At 46.2% G+C, this 18,818-nt stretch overlaps 1 protein-coding gene across 1 annotated transcript in view; it reads right to left on the bottom strand.

The window, feature by feature from the left end:
• mdga2a (MAM domain containing glycosylphosphatidylinositol anchor 2a) overlaps positions 1-18,818 on the bottom strand; it is a 112,472-nt gene that overhangs the window by 55,003 nt on the left and 38,651 nt on the right. Inside the window, exons 2-4 of the mRNA XM_040137445.1 lie at positions 17,495-17,634; positions 5,738-5,912; positions 842-1,038 (exon numbers count right to left, since the gene is read on the bottom strand). Coding sequence (XP_039993379.1) covers positions 842-1,038; positions 5,738-5,912; positions 17,495-17,634 — 512 coding nt within the window. The remainder of the gene's footprint in view (positions 1-841; positions 1,039-5,737; positions 5,913-17,494; positions 17,635-18,818) is intronic.

Here is an 18,818-nt window from a genome sequence, read left to right on the forward strand (position 1 = left end):
ATGAGACCCAAGCCCCTCGAGATCCCCGGGAGAGTTAAAGTGGGGCTGAAAACGACTTTTATCGATGGAGCTTCAACACTGGCTCCTGAGAGAGTGTGTAGCGGTGTGTCACTGTTTTACCACACTCTGAAACTCTAAATAGAAATAACGTTGAGGTGTTGGAGTCCGGACTACTAGAAAACAGCAACATTTCCATGTGTATACTTTATGTCTCCAGGCAAATAAAAGAGGAACCCAAGAGGTTATATATACAGAACTATGATGACAAAGTATAAATAAATGGCTTAATTCGAAGCATATTTCTGGCACTAATATCTTTTAAATCACTCCTAGAACTTTTTAACTTTTTAAAAAAAGCCTTCTATTAACGCTGGCACAAATTGTTTTCCCCCAGTTCCAGAATATTTTATGTATTTTATTTGTTTATTTCACAGTTTTTTGGATGGATTTTTTTCCTTTTTTCCAGGGCCATAGTGGTGCTATGCAAATAAATTATGTTATCATTGTCATTATCATTGTCATTATTATTATTATTATTGTTGTTGTTGTTGTTGTTATTTCCATTTTTGACTTCATTAATCTCACAAAATGTACTGTGTCTACTGATTTGGTAAAAATAGAAAAATACCTTTCCCACAAATAAATATCATGAATGGGGATTTTTTAATTTCATTCATTTACTTATTTTCTGTTTTCTGTTTTTGCATTTGCAGATCAGAGGATGTACAAATGTAAAAATGTAACCTGATCCAGGGATCTGCGCTGTCTGTCTCTGCTGTACTGGAGACAAAAGTGTGTGATAAACCGGATTTAATGAGAAAATGTCGCGGCGTTTCTTCACCTGTGTGAAAAACGGTTCGTAGATCTCCACCCCAGAGTCGGAGCCCTGCGTCAGCACCTCCCGGCCTCTCCTCCAGGTGTAGTGAACAGGTGGGTTGGAATTGGCAACACAGCGGAGAAACACCGTCCTCTCAAAGTAGAACTGCTCCTTCGCCTCCCCGACACTCTGATGGACCGTTATCACCGGGTCATCCAGGTCTGAGGAGGAGGAGGAGGAGGAAGAAAATGGAATCTATCAACCCATTGGCAGACAACAGACTAAACCTCATTTACAAATGTTGGAATTTTAGGAATCACAAACACTGTAGTTCATTCTGTTATTTCTTTAGTTTTCATGACATTCTCCCTGAATGTGGGACAGGTAACTGCTCTTCTGTGTGGTTCAGGTCTACAGATTAGTTCAGGTCCTGCTGAACTGAACCGTAGACTCGAACTAATCTGTAGTTTTGTGCCTTCCTGTAAAGGCCCATTTCGGAAGAGGCACTGCAATCCAGCTGAAAAGTAAATTCTGTGATAGGTGCCACTGGTCCGGGCCATGTACAGTGGCATGAAAAAGTCTGGGCACCGCTGGTAAAAAAATCCTGTCACTGTGAATAGTTAAGTGAGTAAAATGTGACCTGATTTCCAAAAGCTATGAAGTTAAAGACGACAGATTTCTCGATTCCTTTTTCATTTCCATCTTTTACAGTTTCAAGGTATCAGAAAAAGGAAGAGGGCCTGAAACAAAGGTCCGGGCCCCCTGCGTGGTCAGCACTTGGTGACAAGCATCGCAGCTTGCGAACGCTTTTTGTGGTGGCGAAGAGTCTTTCAGTTCTTCCCGCAAAAGGCTTCTGGCTCTGTGAGATTCTTGGGCCGTCACTGCAGCGCCGCTCTTTTGAGGTCTACCCACAGATCATCCGTGACCTTTGGGTCGGCGGACTGCGAGCAGAGTGGCAGCAAAGTAGAGCACATGTGGGAGTCAGGTGGAACCATCTACTGTGTACATAGCGTGACGAAGACCATACATAGTAAGATGTCTCGTGACATAAACAAGAGGCTAATTACTTTAAGAAAACAATGATGGCTTTAACCGACTACTCCCACCCTCCACGTGTGCCGACATTTCTTGCGTAGTTAAAATATTGTGTCTCCTCTAAAGACACTACAATCTGGCGAATCCGCTTCTTACCCACAGTTGTCGGTTTTTCATATTAAATTCTGCTAATTGCAATAAAATGCTGTAGTATATTATTCTTCAAAGGGAAATTCTTAATGAGAAGTGTGTGTGTGTTTTGAGGAAAGAAACAGCCTTAAGCTCCGACTGTTCAATCAACAAGCTTTATGTTTGTCTATGATTTGATGTCACCGGCTACATGGACGGAGTTTATCTCCTCATTTTGACAGATTAAATCAAAAGTGAGTGTAAATAAGATGCTGTTACTAGTAGAACTCTCGAATAGATGTGTTGATATACTGGCATAGAAATGCCAATGTTGACTAATTAATTAAATAAAAATGGTCTACACGATTTTATTTTGTATTATTGCGTGCATTTCCTGTCCTGACAGTGGAGCTGACTCCACAGTGGAGTCCTGCAGGAAGACTTGTCTTGATTCTAACTTCATCAGTCCACAGGACTTGTGGTGAGGACGCAGGAAAGGTTTTCTTCTGACGACTCTTCCATGAGGGCACCACCGCTCCAGAGTCTGCTGGAGCTTCCCGAAGGTCTTTGCAGTCAAACGGGGGTTTCGATTGGCCAGTCTAGCGATCCTACCAGCAGTTCTCTCCGAACGTCTTCCTGGTCTTCCAGACCTTGACCTCCACCGTTCCTGTTAACTGCCGTTTCTTAATTACCTTACGAACTGAGGAAGCCCTTTTCTATCTTCTTGTATCCTTCTCCTGCTTTTTGGGCATCAATAATATTAATTATTATCGGGACAAGGTTTGAGGAGTCGCAGTATTTATAAAGCTTGAAATTTGCATCAATTGGCCTCTTTCTCACGATGAATGTGAACAATCCACAGCCCTGACAAGCTAATTAAGGTCTGAGACCTTGGTTAAAGTTATCTGAGAGCTCAGATCTCTTGGGGGCCCAAACGTTGGTCTGGTGCTCTGAACTTGTACAAAACCAAAATAACACACTAATTTTGCTTAAAATGTAGAAAAGATTGTTTCACCTTTTATCTTTGTGCCTACTCACTCAACTCTTCACAGTAACAGGAATTTGACCAGGGTGCCCACAGTGTATTTCTTTCTAGTAAAGTAGACGGTAACTAACCTAAAGACTAACAGGCGTTCGCACACCGGGCATTCTGCTCAGCGTCAGTCTAAAATTTGATGGCTCTCAACTGAGCAGCTCCTCTGATAAAGACCATGAGATGTGGTTGAAAGCTTCGGAAACAGTAAGTCTGACCTTGCGATGAGAGTTTTTTGGGGCAAGCTGGAGTTTTCGAGGTCGAGACTGAACCTACACGAGCTCAAATGTTGGAGTGGATTATCCAAAGTCACAGACACAGTGTTTCTGAAAGAGATGTTGCTGCTGACATATAATAACCAAACCTATCTGACTGCTAAAAGAAGAGAGGAGATTTGTGAATATGTCATTTGGGAGGAAAAAACTGTTGAAATGTTTCCCAGGTTTGATGTACCAAGGTTATTTATTACAGAATGAAGTATTTATCTCTAGCACACCGTGTCAAACCATCTACTCAATCAGACACATCATCACCGCCTCAAGTCTAATTCACCGCTAAGTCATTTACTATCTACTGGAGCGCAGGTGTAAATACATACAGCGCCACAGTAACAGAAACATTTGAGGACAGAGGAGGTCGGTCTCCTCCGGCGGAGTCTGAATTTACTGCTCTTCATATTTTCCAAACAGTGGGTCGGTTTTCCTGTGGTGGGGGTAATTACTGCAGAGCCAGAGGATCTTTTAATTGGCCGGAAACACAGCAAGCTCCCCGATCAGCTGACAGCGGCCGGCCAATCGGAATCCACCGCCTTAATGAGTCCGGTTATGAAGCCGCCACCGGCAGAGAGGCCGTTAGTCGCTAATCCACTTCACGCAGAGCGACGCCAAAGTCCGACCTGCGCGCTGAACGCATCGAGCGCTGAAAAACAGCTGCTGCGATTGCACAGAGGCCAAAACCAAACTGCACACGCCTGCTGCTAACTCCCATAATGCACCGGGAGTGATGCTGTATCAGCTGCAGGCCCGGGCGGGGTGGTGTTCAGGGACAGAGGTAATGATTTATCCTGTTTCCTCCTGCAGGTTCACAGAGGAAATGTTGTGTAAAAGCCTGCGTGCCCTGAAGGGAGCACTCAGCCATGATGCGTTCAGGTATCACTTAAATCCCTGTAATCCCAGCAAGTCCTCTAGGATATTATGGCTTTCACACAACAACACTCACAGTTTGCAGTTACTTTTTCCTCCTGTTTTTGTTTCTATGGAGGAAAACTTTTCAGGGAAGTACATGAAGGGAATCATTGTATAAAAACACCCAGAGGGTGTTTCTTTACTGGGTTTACTGGGATTTTCTGCACCCCAGTCGCAGCTGAAAACATGAACAGAAGAGAGAAACATCCCTTCTCATGTTTTCTGTGACAGATCTTCAGCCAGCAGGGCTCTGGAGGAGAAACGCCGCTGCCGCTGCAGGGAGACGGCTCCATGCTTCGTTTCCACTCAATCAGCAACAACAATCAGCAATCGGTCGCACAAATAACAACAGGACGAGTGCGTCACACGTGACCAGGAGACATGTAGGTCAGGAGGAGGTTTTAATACCATCAGCTGGCTGAAAACAACAGCAGGAAGTTACGGACTGCTCTTTAATCCACACAGACCTGGGGCCTCATTTATCAACCATCTCACAATCCCTAAACTGGGAGATTAAAACCAGTTAATGATGGAGCTGCAACGCTGACGTTCAGCAGGAGAAGGTCGGCTGTTTCCTCCCGTGTCCAGTCTTTATGCTAAGCTAGGCTAGCCAGCTGCTGGCGGTAGCTTCGCATTAAGTGGTGTCCATCTGAACACTGAACTCTCAGCGAGAGGATTTACATGAACCACATAAAGACACAGGAGCAGTTTGCAGCTTGTTTTCCACGAGTTCGCGCTGAGCATAACTCTGCTGTAAGTTTGGTTTGTTCCTGCCAGCGTCGTGGGCTGAGACAGAATCTGAATTTCCTGCCAAAACGTACACGGACACAGCAAAGCCCTTCATTCCCGCACCAACCGTTTACTCAGCTCGTCGTCATCAAGCGTTTCCAATCATTTCTCCTCCCTGAGAAAATCTGAGTCCGACCTCCAGCTTCTGCAGCTCCGGACAGGTCAGGACTCCTCTGCAGCTCCGATAAATGTCAGACGGGAGTCGTTTCACAGTTTAACACAGCGGATTCAACGATTTTACTCTGAGTGCTGAAAATACTTGACACCAAATATGCATCACAGAATTTCCGGCCAGTTAAGACTGATTCCTACTCTGACTCCTCAACGCTCCGTTCATTTTAGAAACGTTTCTATCCTGGGGGGCTGCGCGGTGGTCGCTGTCATTAATCCTTGCGTATTTCAACTCTTTGTGACGTTGTCATATTTGTATCTTCGGACTGTCTTAAGGTGTGTGAATGAATTCTTGTTCATGCGTTCTTGCGTTCGCAACCTCGTCTGCCTCGTGACGGATGGTCGAGGTATTCTGAGCTGAACTGGACTGAATGTTTGGTCTCAAAGTGCCAAAGACGGGGCGAGTGGTAAACCGTAACTCAAGGCTTCAGACAGGGTCTGTACAGACTGCAGGGTGATATGACACAGACAGGAAACAAACCCCTGGACCAGCTGGAACCAGTTTACACCACAGAGGTCTGACCTTCCTACAGCATGAAATAAGTGTGTGTCTGTGTGTGTGTGTGTGTGTGTTCTCACAGTAGACGTCGACTCGGATGGAGCGGATGGCCGGTGACCCCAGTCCGTTCTCAGCCTTGCAGTAGTAGCGCCCCCCCTGGTGGCGGCTGATGGTTTCTATCCTCAGAGTCTCGTTGTGCAGAGAGGAGTCGCCCTGACGGTCCGAGGCTCCACCCGCCGTCTTAGTCCAACGAACCTGGGGGGGTGGGGGGGAATAGTACAGACATCTTATACATTACATACATTTCTACCCAAGTCTGAATAAAACACATACACAGCGGGACGGTGGACGTCATGTGTATCTGTCCAGGGTCGAATCTTCGAACAGTTCTTTCTACATTGATGTAAACCTGCTCAAACTTTGATGCAGTTTCCATCGTTTTATTTTTAATTGAATGAGCTGAAGCTCAGATCCCGAAGAACAAAACGTGTAACCGTCCAAATGCTTCCGGCCTCGACGGCAGATGATTACAGGTGTAAGATGTAGGTGGTTATACTAGTAACTACCATATCGGCCCGGATACGGGAGGATTTTCTTTCCTGGAAATTAGCCATCAAACACCAGATCTGGAGAGGCTCTTTTAAAGTCAACCCATGACCCTCGCCCCACCCCTTCCGGACCGCGAGACCACTTTTGCCAGCTCGCCGGGCCCCACATCCAAAAGGGTTGAGAACCCCTGCTCTAGACAGTTACAGATGTTGAGCATGTTACAGATGTTATAAACAGCTGGGTCATGTAAAAGTAGAGCATGTACAGCGGCAACGGTTGGTTCTAGGCTCTGACGCCACAAGGGAACGAACCCCTCAGCAATCACATTATTATAATCTGATCTTCTACACAAAGAAGAAGAAGAAGAAGAAAGGAGTCTCCTCTGAAGGCCGATGGACACAGAGCAGGTGGTGCCTGGCTCAGAGGCACTGTGGCAGCAACAATGCACGTGTGTGTAGGGGGGGTGTATCTAAGAGGAGCCTTTGGTTTAGATGGAACTGAATTGATGCCAGACTGTATTAGCCCCCTGCAGATTAACTCCACTGTGTGTGTGTGTGTGTCTTTCTATGTCTGTTTGGACAAATCGTGAGGACATTTTGTCCGGTCCTCGCTCCTTTCGAAGGGCTGTCTTAGTGTTCAGACCTGGTTTCAGGGGTCAGGTTAGAATCGGGTTTAGGTTTGGGGTCAGGGTGAGGGGCTAGGGAATGTGTTATGTCAGTGAGTGTCCTCACAACTATAGAAAAACCAACGTGTGTGTGTCTGCCTCACAGCCAGATTTGTCCTCATTCAGCATCTGTTGGTCAGTTTTGCATCCGTCCCTTCCAGCTGCTCTGTCCGTTCCTCTCCTCCTCCTCCACCACCATCATCCTCTCTTTTCTCCATCTGTCTCTCCTGTCCTGTCCTTTCTCCCTCCACTTCTCTATCCCCTTCCTCCAGGGCAGCAACGAGCAATGTGTTTCCATTACGGATTAATCTGCCAGTTATTTTCTCCATGAACTAATTCATCATTTGATCTATAAAACATCTCGGTATCCAACGCCGCGAGGTCGCGTCATTAGGCGTCTGCTGTGATGTCAGATCGACAAAGCAGCAAGTTCACACGTTTGAGAACCCGCAACCGCGACAAATGTTCTGGCGTTTGTGCCTGAAAATGACTGAAACGACTGATCCGCTATCGAAAGCGCTCTGAGTAATCGACTCACGGCAGCTCTACTCTACCACTTTTGTTTTCAATTGCTGCGCCGTCGCTAAAATAATCCGGAGCAGGTGAACAACGTGAAAAATGACGATTCGATCGATACGTAATTGATATGCACAATAAAATAAGAGCAACACTACAGCCAGAAAATATTTCCAAGGAAGAAAAAAGAACAGCTGATTGTAACGAAGGAGCAAAAGAGAAAAGGATGTTTAAACAGAGCAGAGTTGAAAAAGATGTTACAGATGGTTTCAGGGTCACACACCTCACAGATATTATAGCTTTTCATTGGTTGTTACAGATCTTATGGATGAATACAGATTTCCGAGACACTTGCAAATGTTTATAGATCGGTCCAGATGTTACAGATGTTGTGGACGGTTACAGACATTATCGATGGTTAGAGGTTGTTACAGACGTTACAAGCGGGTAAAGATTTTTTTGGACCTGAAAAGAGTTGAACAAAGTTTAAAGGCTCCAATGGTTTGCTTTGGCAAAAAAAAAAAATCTCTTCAAACTGTATTTTACTTTATGATGTTTATTTTTTTGTCTGTTCACTGTGAGTGAAACGATTTGAAGCGTGATTTCTGTGGAGTTTGTGCATCAATGAGACCAAAACGAACTCAGAATTTCTGTTCCTTTGTCAGATTTACAGAAACCATGACGACCCCTGGCTGATGTAAACGTCTGTGTCCTGTTTTTTCGTTCGCTGTGTCCCTTCACCAATAAAACCAAACCCACACTCTTGCCTCCACCAGCAGATTTTCTACTCTGATTCTCGTCCCGCGTCGCTCGCCTCGCTGCCAGCTGGAGCGAAGTGGGCTTTCATCTGTCGTCGGTGCAGGCGGACGGTTAGCAGCCTCAAACCAGCGAACTGACGACGAATGAGCTAAAAATACTCTCGGTCCACAGATCCAGGATCAGTGTGACGACACGGGCTCTGCGCAATGTCTAATTAACACAATGTCACTGTAGTTACAACATTGACAGTGGTGTGTGTAGCGGTGTTGCCGCCGACACGACGAGTCAGACGCTCGGTTTATTAGGTCGTCTCAGCTAAAACGAAAAAACTGTTGATATCAGTGAGGGCAGACCCCGGTTGGACCTTTCTGGCTTGTGACTCCTTCAAACAAAGCAATGTTTACTCACAACACACGACTTATTCATGCTTTTGATTTAATGTCATCTCATATGTTTTTCCACTGCCCCTCTTGCAGAGTGCAGCAAATGCCATCAAGTCAGCTGAAGTTTGAGGAAGACGATTATGAAGCTTTTACACAGTTTTTATGAACCGGATAACATCTGCAGTATCATCAAAGTTTGGGCAGTGAAACACTCCACGACCCTGGAAACTACACGTGAGGGATCTCAAAGAAAACACGGCGCTGCGTTTAACATCCTAAACCTGAAGTTTATGCACAAATCTGAGTCCAGGATCAAAGTCAAACCGATCCACAGTGACAGTGTGAAGGGCTCAGGCGAGACAAGGCTGATGGCATCAAGCTGATCAATTACGTCAAACGGAGAGTAAAACGTTGAGTTTTTTCCTCCGATATTTCTCCTGGGATCTGTTCTCCTCCCTCGCTTTATCTGATAAATTTCCCGGGTCCTGAACAGGTACAGTTAGTCTGTCATTTACAGGGAAAAAAAGCAAAGATTAGAGGGATGTGTGAAAAACCAGAGGTCACTTTGTGCAATATTCGTAACTGCTTGTGGGGGTCCCAGTCCCCAGGCTGGGGGCTATTGGCGAGACAAAATACTATTAACACATCTCGGCCTCCGAAACGACCGTCCAGGTGAACCAGCGCGTCTCTAAAGCAGTTTGAACACAAAGTGAACGTCAGAACCTTGTGAAGGAGGATTTATCACAGGACTGTGGGATCAGACTGACCCAGACTGAGACTGATAAACTGTGTAACAGGAGGAAAGCACTTAACATGAATAGCGACAGCTCTGAACGCCTCACTCCCGACGCACTGGTGACCGTGAACGCAACATCACAACACATTGGTTCTTGGTGTTAAAGCGTTTCACTGCTACAGGTAGGAAGGAATGATCACGGAGAAACAGAGGAAGGAAGAGGATTCACAATCACAGCGCTTCGACTTCAGCCTCTGTCATTTACTGGTAACTTGCATCAAACGATCTGTGTGAAACCGACGTGTTAAAATCAGATGCATGATGGTTATTGTGGTTTCCATAACGATAGCAGTGAAACGAAACAAACAAATCCTGCGTTAACCTCTGTTCTGTCGATGAGCATCCACACTTACAGTCATGTTTAGTTTCTCCTGATACTTTTTGAAAAACAAAGTTGCATTTACCTTTAAAATCCAACCTCCGACCCATGGGACACCTTGGCCTTGGCCTTGGCAGAGCTGCTTAAGTTCTGTTTTGGTCTGTACCGGACTCAGTCTTCACACAACCTGGACTAATTCTACGTGGTTTGAAAGCTCTAAGTCTCCTGATTCTCTCTGTGCAAAGCATTTTATGACCCATATCACTGCAACAGCTGTTGACACAGATTGGATTCAGACTTGTGGCTCCGAAGTATTTCCCAACTTTTGTTGGTCACGCCTTTTTTTTTTTGGTACAGCCTGGTATTAATCGATGATCTTGCGCGCTGATCAATAGTTGTCTTTATTTTTATTCTCCTCCGTTGAGCGAGTTCTCTCATCTAACTGCTGAAAAGAGGTGGGGAGGGGCTCAGTGTCTCAGGTGACGCATCGCTCCCCGCAGGTTTTGTGTTTTTTTTACCATCGCCGTGCAACTTCAGAGTTTCAAGCTTAAACTGTGTTGACCCGGTAACAAGTTTAGAGTTGCCTGCCTACATCACAGACACAGCACAGCATTCCCCTTGGTCTGCAACCAAAGGTACTGTGTCAGCCATTGTGGTTCAAAGTAGCACTTCTTCTTCTTCACTGGCTCAACCGGTGTCTCCCTGCAGCTGCACCCTCATCATCGGTTGTGTCTGAGGCGGGACCCGTGGTCGGATCTCCCTCTCCACCAGCCTCCTCCTCTCCCCCCGTTTTGTGTTTTTTAAAATGATCACATGTGGACGCTACATCTACAGAACACGGTAACAGCTGAATGATTGTTTGAGCGGGGAGAGATCGACACGACCGCAGCGGCTAACGCAGCGTCCGTGCCAGAGGGGCACTGGAACAGCCTAATGATCGTCACGCACTCGCACCACCGTTACCATGCGAAATTCTAACTGGCACGCTCTCAGAAATGGTCACGTATGCGGCCATTTTGGTCACCTGCCTCTTTTTTCTACCCAAAAAACCATTTCCACCAGGTTTGTGCCTCTGTAACTTTGGTTCAGCGTCTCTTCTGCTGATTCTGACTTCTTGGTTGCAAAATTCTCTCCTTTCAGAAGAGACAAAGCTTACGACTGTGATCAGAATGGCCGGCGGGAACCTGCGGTGTCCACAGATGTTCCTTTCAGACTGCGTCCAGCCTTCACCAATAAGGTAGGGCAGCCTGTATGTAGCCTGAGAGGCAGCGCTGCGGGAACAAAAAACTCGACCAAGCACTGGCTGCTGCTTGTTAAGCTTTCTGCTTTGGGCACACGGTGATATCTGAAGGGGACGTCTCCCGTGTGGACCGTGGTGGCTGGACAGCCACAGGACAATGTCCAGGGAAACTTCAGGAAGAAAACTTAAGGGGGACATGTCCCCACTGTAAACTACATCCTTGATCAGATGTGATACAACGGTTTGTTTAGAGACAGACTCATGACCCCCTTAATCTCATCCAACAGAGTGATGAGTACTGAAGATACACTAAAGAGCCCACCTGGTATTAACACGTGATCCGCATCTGAATATCTGGGAAAACACACTGACGCAGGTGAAAATGCAGCAGAACACATTTGAATCAGAACACGACACCGACCAGAACAAACAGCGGATAACAAATGCAGATACGGATCAGTGGTTAGCACCAGGTGGAGAAGAGCGCCACAGGATGCAGGGTTTACAGTTTGGCCGACAGAGCTGCAACGATTAGTCGATTAGTCGATTAGTCAACTGACAGAAGAATAACCGGCTACTATTTTGATAATTCTAGTCATTTTTTATGCAAAATGTTTATGCAAAAATGGCACCAAAAAAAAAGTAAATGGTGTTTGCAGCCTCTCAAATATGAAAAAACCTCCTGCTCACTTAAAATGTTTGAAGACGTCTTGGACTCGGGTTGAGCCTTTCTCACTATTTTCTGACATTTTATGGACTAAACGGTTTCACTGAGGGATCGCGACAATAATAGTCAGATTAATCAATAATGATATTAATCATCAGCGGCAGCCCGGTGGAGCAGCGGCGGAGTGACAGTATTTATGGCCGGAAAAAACACCCATCAGCGAGTGTGTGTGCACCAAATGGTTACAGCTTGTTAAGACACTGTTAATGGTGTCAGACAAGAATCACACTTCAAGTCAGGATTTCAATAGAATATTGTAACGTTCAGCGAGGGAGAGGAGCTGAAAGGTGATGAAGAAGAAAAGGCTGAAACGAGGGATGAAAGAAAAATGCAGAGGAAGCTGAGTTCTGCAGTGACGCAGAGAGGAAAAAAAACAAAGTGTGTGTTTTACAGTGTGTGTGTGTGTCTGTGTGTGTGTTCAGACTGCGTGCCAGGAGCTGCTCTATTTATAGCTTCAATAGACTGACAGCAGAGAGAGAGAGAGAGAGAGAGATGATGGAGAGAGAGGGAAGAGACAGAGGAGGAAGTGAGAGGAGGAAAGGGGGAGCGGAGGGATGAGGAGGAGGTATGAAAAGAAGAGAGGGGGAGATGAAAAGAGGTGTGGAGAGATGCTGGATGCAGCAGGCAGAGTTTGGCTTTGTCACACAGCCGGTCCGACCTGATTATCGATTATTGGTGAAGATGTAATGACAGATGACACAGTCACATTTACACAAAGACTCAGAGCTGAGTCTCATGACAGGGCCATCAAGCGTTCGTGTCCTGGGGGAGTGAGCATCATCACCAGTTTCCATCTCAGTACTGCTGAAGTGGCCAGCGAGTAATATTTTCTCCCGCGCTGTACAAATTATGACAATGATCTTTTCCCTGAAATATTCAGCAGCACAGATCAAAGATCAGCATCCGGGATGGTTGCTTTCATTTGAGAGTTTGTGTTTGACCACTTTGTCTCCAAAGCCCGGAAGAGGAGGCAGGATGAATGACTCACTCATTGACTTTATTCTGATTTCTGCAGAGCCGAATGTGTTTTTGATCATGAAAGAGGTTTATGTAACCACTCTGCTGTTTGGAAACGTACAAACAGCTCTCTGGTCTCTGGTCTCTGGTCTCCGGTCCGCGGTCCTGGCTCGTAAGGATTTATGGTGTGAGCTGGGCCTAGTTTTGTATTTGTATGACACAACGATAAAAACTCATTCGTTCAGAGTCACGACTCCAACTGGGAAACGGAAAGTTTGGGTATTAATGACCCGGTGCTGACGATAGTGATGAAAGGCATCGGCCAAAGTCTGTTGATCGAGGTGATCGAACCCGAATTGAATGGATATAGTCATAAACATGTCATAAACATGGACCCGACCTCATGTGACCCTGGACCAACCGAGTCCTAAACCAGATTAAGCAAGTTACACGTGTCTAAAATCACGTTGAGCCGAGCGTGTCTGAAAGGTTTTCAGGTGCGACGGCGCTCCCTCCAGACGGGTTTCTGAGCGACATCGTCACGTGCGTGGACGTACTTCAGCTTTTGTAGTGTTTTCTTTGACCCCTTCACACAGAAAAACATCCCTCTTTGGTTGAACTGGTCACAAGCGGCAGACGTATCTGACCAGTGAGCTCAACACCAAGAGTTCTCAGAAAACTGCTGTCAGCGCCGGGGACGTAGTCAGAGCTCTGGATCTGATGAAGCAGTGGGTGCTTTTACACTGAAGCTGCAGGAGTAAACACCTGTTTTAAGGTCAAACAGCTCATGAATATTAATGAATATGGCTGAGGCTCTGTGTTGGACAAGTGTTTAGAGGTTCGGTTGGGACTGGCTGACGGCTGATAGCGGAGCAGACTGGGGCTTTGGAGGGATTTCTCTTTTCGTGCTCCTGTTTGGCTGATCAATAATAACGATTCAATCCTGTATTGACACAGTTTGTGTCAATCAAACGACGAGATTTTCATTTTTTACTTTGGTTTTATTTCATCAATTATTATTACTTTACTTTTCCTTTTGCTGCATCACCGTTCTCATTCTTCTACGTTGCATGTTGCACTTTCGTTTGTGAGCTTGCGTAACGAATAAAATAGAAACAGATTCATCTCTGATATGAGTTTTCTTCACATCCGGCAGGTTTCCAGTGTTGCCGGTACATCCCGAGTAAAGAGCGGGGTTTTCATACACCCCGATGTCGCTAACGTAAAAACCAGAGCGAGAGAGTCTGAGCTCCGAACTGACGTCAGTTTCTTCAGCTGCTGTGTGTTCAGCCTCGTTACAACAGACCGTATTCGTCGTGTTTGCTGCCAGAGCTGCCCTACGCTTATCAAAGGCGGAGTGAGTGATGCGAGGATGTGCGTCGCACACAAATTCACCTCTCAACAGTAATGTGACGGGTTTTCGGCAGCTGTTTTATTTCTGAACAGTGACGGTGTGCGTGCATAAGCCGCCATGACATGGTGGAGACGTGTTTTCTACCTCAGCGCTGCACAGGCTTCCTCCGTTGGTGGAGCTGGAGCCGAACGGGGGGGTATGGTCGCATTGAACTAAATCCATCTCAAACCAGGACTGACTGAAACTGTGAGACTTCGGCGTGCGATGCACTGACAGTACATTAAGACGCGGCTTCCAGTCTGCAGCAGCAGAGGGTTTAATGAGCTGCACCACAAACACTTTGTGCTTTAATTCTGACATCACTGCTGGGAAATAAACAACATCGACAATGAACCGCACCGAACCCCCGATGATGTTTTACACTTGCCCTGCTCTAACGAATCCTATAAGAAGTAAACTATTTGAATTTAAAGACTGAGGTTGTTGCATTTTTCACACTTTATACCAAAATTGTGAAGAACAGGCTGGTTACTGAAGCCGACGCCGCTTCAGTCTCACTGTTAGAATACGGTTTGAAAAGCAAAGAACGGCCGCACGCTGAACACTTCCTCCCAGAAAAGGAGATCTATTGAGCACAGATACGGCGTCTCGACCTCACGTCTTCATCAGGAAGAGGTCCAGGTGTAGACTCCACCTCATTCAGGCCCGCTGTGGATCCCAGGTCGGGCCAGTCCACCACGTCCATAAAGGCCACCCATCACATTACGTACAGTGTTTACAACACGAAACTCAATCACGTCCCCCGAGACAAGGACCCTCCGAGTATAGTGACGTAACTGCTATAGTACTGGATCTATATGAGCCATGTAAGTCACTTAGTATGAGGATTCAGCAGTTTGAGTCAGACGAGTCAAGTGATTAACTTCCTGAATTCCCTGTGGCTGCGAAGCCATTTGCTGCACCTCTGCAGAGAAGCGAGAGGAAACTTCTCACTAAGGAGTCTAAGTCTGAAAGGACCGGACCCGACTCGTGCGAGTCAGTGCGCGTTCAGACTGCGAGTCGCGGGAATTTTCGCGCAAGTTCCGCCACTGGAGCGTTTATCGTCCTCGTGTTCGCTCAACTCTGTATCCTAGAAACGAGGTTTACACTTCACTGAAGCGTTTTCCTGATGACATCGGGGAGACCGACGTGAGCCGGATCCTGTTCAGAGGCAAAGTTTGTTGAGATGAATGAAGCAACGCATTTATTGACAGCAGCAGAGTCACAGGGAGGTGGTTTAAATGCAAATAAAAACACCGAGAACTTTCCTATTCTATTGAACTATAGCACTGGATATGTACAGTTGTAGTCGTGAAGAGAGTCTGAACAGGACCATGAAACAGTTCGACGAGGCTGGACTCACTACAGGTGGATGTTTTGGTGGAAAACAAAGACGTTGTCTGCCAACATTTGACTGACACGTTCAGTGTAAAGGTATCTACCATGTAATCGTCATGATGTCGTGTTAACAGAAAGGTGTGTCTCAGGTTGCAGTAAACACCGTAAAGCGGGACCTGGATCAGTGGATAGTGTGATACGGTGACTGAACATATAATCTACCAACTTAGATGGGTGGACTTGTGAAATTCAAGGACACAGCTTCCTTTCCCTCTCTCCAGTCTTTCGTCACGCTCTTGCGAAACCCAGTGAACCCGGTCTACATGGCAGAAATCTACCTGGGGAAATCAGGTTCCTCCAATCCCCTACCCTGATCCTGATTACACAAAGCAGACTTCTTTATTATATGACATGTCAGAAATCAGCTCACTGGAGACCAGTACGGAGCGGAGGAATGCTCACGCACCCAATCAGCTCTTCGGACGTGGACAAATCCGGCCGGTGCGTCCTGACTGGAACGACGCCTCCCTCGGTTTTCCTGCCGGGAGCTTGTTGGTTATCAGCTTTTCAGGATGAGGAGTTGTTTTTATTAAACTTGAATGAAGGACAATGACGACGACAGCCACAAAGAAGAGCAAGATCACAACATCTTCCAGGCTCGTTCATACATCAGCTCTCTCTCTGTCTTCTTCCTCCTTTACCGATTCCTCTTCAACCCTCCCCGTCTCTCTCTCTCTCTCTCTCCTCTTCATCACTCAGAGTAAATGTCTCTCTGTCTCCCTTCCCAGACAGCAGCAGCGTCTCCTCTCGTCCTCCAGGGTCTCTTCTTCTTCTTCTTCTTCTTCTTCTTTCCTGTGTTTTTGCTCTCATTTATGAAACACAAAGGCGTCAGAGCAGCTCATCTCTGCGGGAGCTCTGGCACTTACAGCATGCCGCCGGGGATGATGGGGGTTTTTTATTACTTTGTGCTCTGCAGAGTCAATAGTGTTACAGTGTGTGTGTGTGTGTGTGTGACTAAATGTAAACTTCATGTTTTTTTGGTTTCTTTATTCATCAGTTCAAGATATTTCCCGTGTCCTTCTTTCATCTCGTGTTCTGCTATAAACAAACTGGGATTCTGGGTGTGAACCGGTCTCTGCTGGTGACATCGAACAGGTTTCCGTCTCAGCTTTTCCGTTTTTGTGGGTTCAGGCTTTAAACCTGTTAGAGTTCTGGCGCCGATTCAGATCGGCCTTTTTTAACGGCGGGTTTCTGCTGATACTGAGTCTAAGTGACACAGCGACCCGGTGCAGACTCGAGCTGCCACCTGAACATGAGATCAGATAGAACTGAATTCATCCTGAAAATGTTACCGTGCCCAAGATGCTCAGTGAACGTAGTGAAAATAGTTGAAATAACAGCTGCAGATGCAAAATCTGACACATCTTATTTTACACAATGATCCAAACGCCGAAGGTCCTGGTTCGGAAACATGGAGCCGATCATCTGAAACTACTGATCCGACACGAATGAAAGTTCAACTGGAGAATGAATCATGAAGGAATCTCACTCTGGTGTTGACCTACAGAGACACTCTGACTGTACAGTGGTGTTACAGAGTGGAGCTAAGTCACCGCGTTCAGGGTTGAGCTAAAAAACTAGCTCACACCAGCAGTGGGTACAAAAGGCAGGCGCTCGGCTCTCGGCTCTCAACAAACTCAAAGAGACAAGAGCACGCCAGTCCCGTCTTGGCCTCTCGTCCCCGGTCCCCAGTTAGTGTTAGGGCTGATTTCAGGATTTTGCTGATCGGGTTTAAGGCTCTCACGGCTTGACTCTGAGCTGCACTGCTGCAGTGCTGCAGCCCTACGAGCCGGACCCAGCTCAAGACTACAGGAGTACCCGGCTTTTTCATTCGGGGCGACTCAGATCTGGACTCCCTGTCTGTCCCTGCAGACTTACCCTTTACCTTACCCTTTTTAAAAAAAAGGCTTTTACTAATGTCATGGTTTGTTGTACTTAGTTTCCAATGTTTGATCTTCTCTCACTGATTATTCTTAATGTTATTATTTATGTATTGTTGGGTTTTTATTTGTTCTCTGTACTTTTAGCGGCCTGATTCAGCTTCATTCTGTTGTTCTGAATTGTTTTATCTGGATGTTCCAATGTAAAGGCTTATTATAATTATTATTTCACTGTATTGTCAGTGCGCGCGGTTACCTGTGGTCGGGGGTGTCCTGTCACCAGACACTGCAGCTCCAGAGTCTCTCCCTCTCTGATGGTGTAAACTCTCTCGCTGTAGCGCTCCTCCTCCACGTTACAGGCCTGACCCGAGTGCACGATCCGCACCGTAGGAGGCGCTGTGGACAACAGAACACAGGGTTAACAGGTGGGAGTGTGAAGAGGCCCTTCGTGTTTGAAAGTGCTCGGTTACGAGAAACACGGCGAAGTCATTCTGTGCCTCTTGCAGTCTGGGGCTCCTATGAAGGGGGGGTGGGGGGCCCATTTTCTCATAGCTCGTCCTTGCCCAGTCGATGAAGATGTTACTGGGACTTGCAGACCAGCTCTCAGTCACTGATCCTAACATTCTTGGTCCGCCTGCATCTCTTCTCCACAGTTTAACACAGTTTGAATTTTAAAGACAAGTCGAAACTTTTTTCTCTCACGAGTTAAAGATTTGTCTCTTCAGTGTTTGAATTCTGCCGATTCTTTGCATATTCTCGTCCTACAACACGAACTTTAGACCTGCAGCTCCTCTGATTCCCCCGCTCACCTCGCCTCGACACAGCAGTGATTCCTGACACAAATTCAGCGGCTTTCTGTGCATTAGAGGGAAAAGGCCTGACATCAAACTAAAAACAGCTCCTGGGTTTTTACTGTCTGACCGAGCTCAGAGCAACAGCTGGCTCCGTGTTTTGCTGCGAGCTGAAAAAACCGTTAGGAAGCCGTTAGCCTCAGACGCTGCAGCCTGCACGATGCTCTCTACCTGTCGTCATGGGAATCACACGGCAAGGGGGCGGTGCGGCGTTCGAGTCCCCGAAAGCCGCAGTAAAGAACAGCGTCCTCTGTGTCTTAACAGCTTCTTTTTTTTTTTTTTACAGTGTTTCTGACATTTCAGAGTCAAATTCTGGTCCAGAAGTGAAGATGATGAAGGGGTGAAGAGTTTAATAACTGAAGTAAAAATGTCACCAGGTCCTCTGGAGGTTTAATCGTGAGGACATCAGTTTGTTCTAGAGGTCGACATTAAACCAGTTTGTTCATGCGAGATGACTTTTGTATTACACACCTCATTTTTTATAACAATAACGTAACTGTGTGCTATAAAAAACATTTATTTTAGAAAGAAAAGGAACCTTCTTCCTTTTGGGAATAACATGATTTTTTAAAGTAAAAATAACGTTTTTGAATGTTTTTTGACTGGTACAGTGTGTATATCTATAGGTGTAAACGAGTATAAATACAGTTTATGTTGAGTATGTACGGTTGATTCCGAAAGTTTTCAGGCCCCTTCAGTTTTTCCACAATTTATTGTGCTGTGGATGTA

The sequence above is a fragment of the Xiphias gladius genome, chromosome 10, assembly GCF_016859285.1.
Source record: "Xiphias gladius isolate SHS-SW01 ecotype Sanya breed wild chromosome 10, ASM1685928v1, whole genome shotgun sequence".
NCBI classification, from domain to species: Eukaryota; Metazoa; Chordata; class Actinopteri; order Istiophoriformes; family Xiphiidae; genus Xiphias; species Xiphias gladius.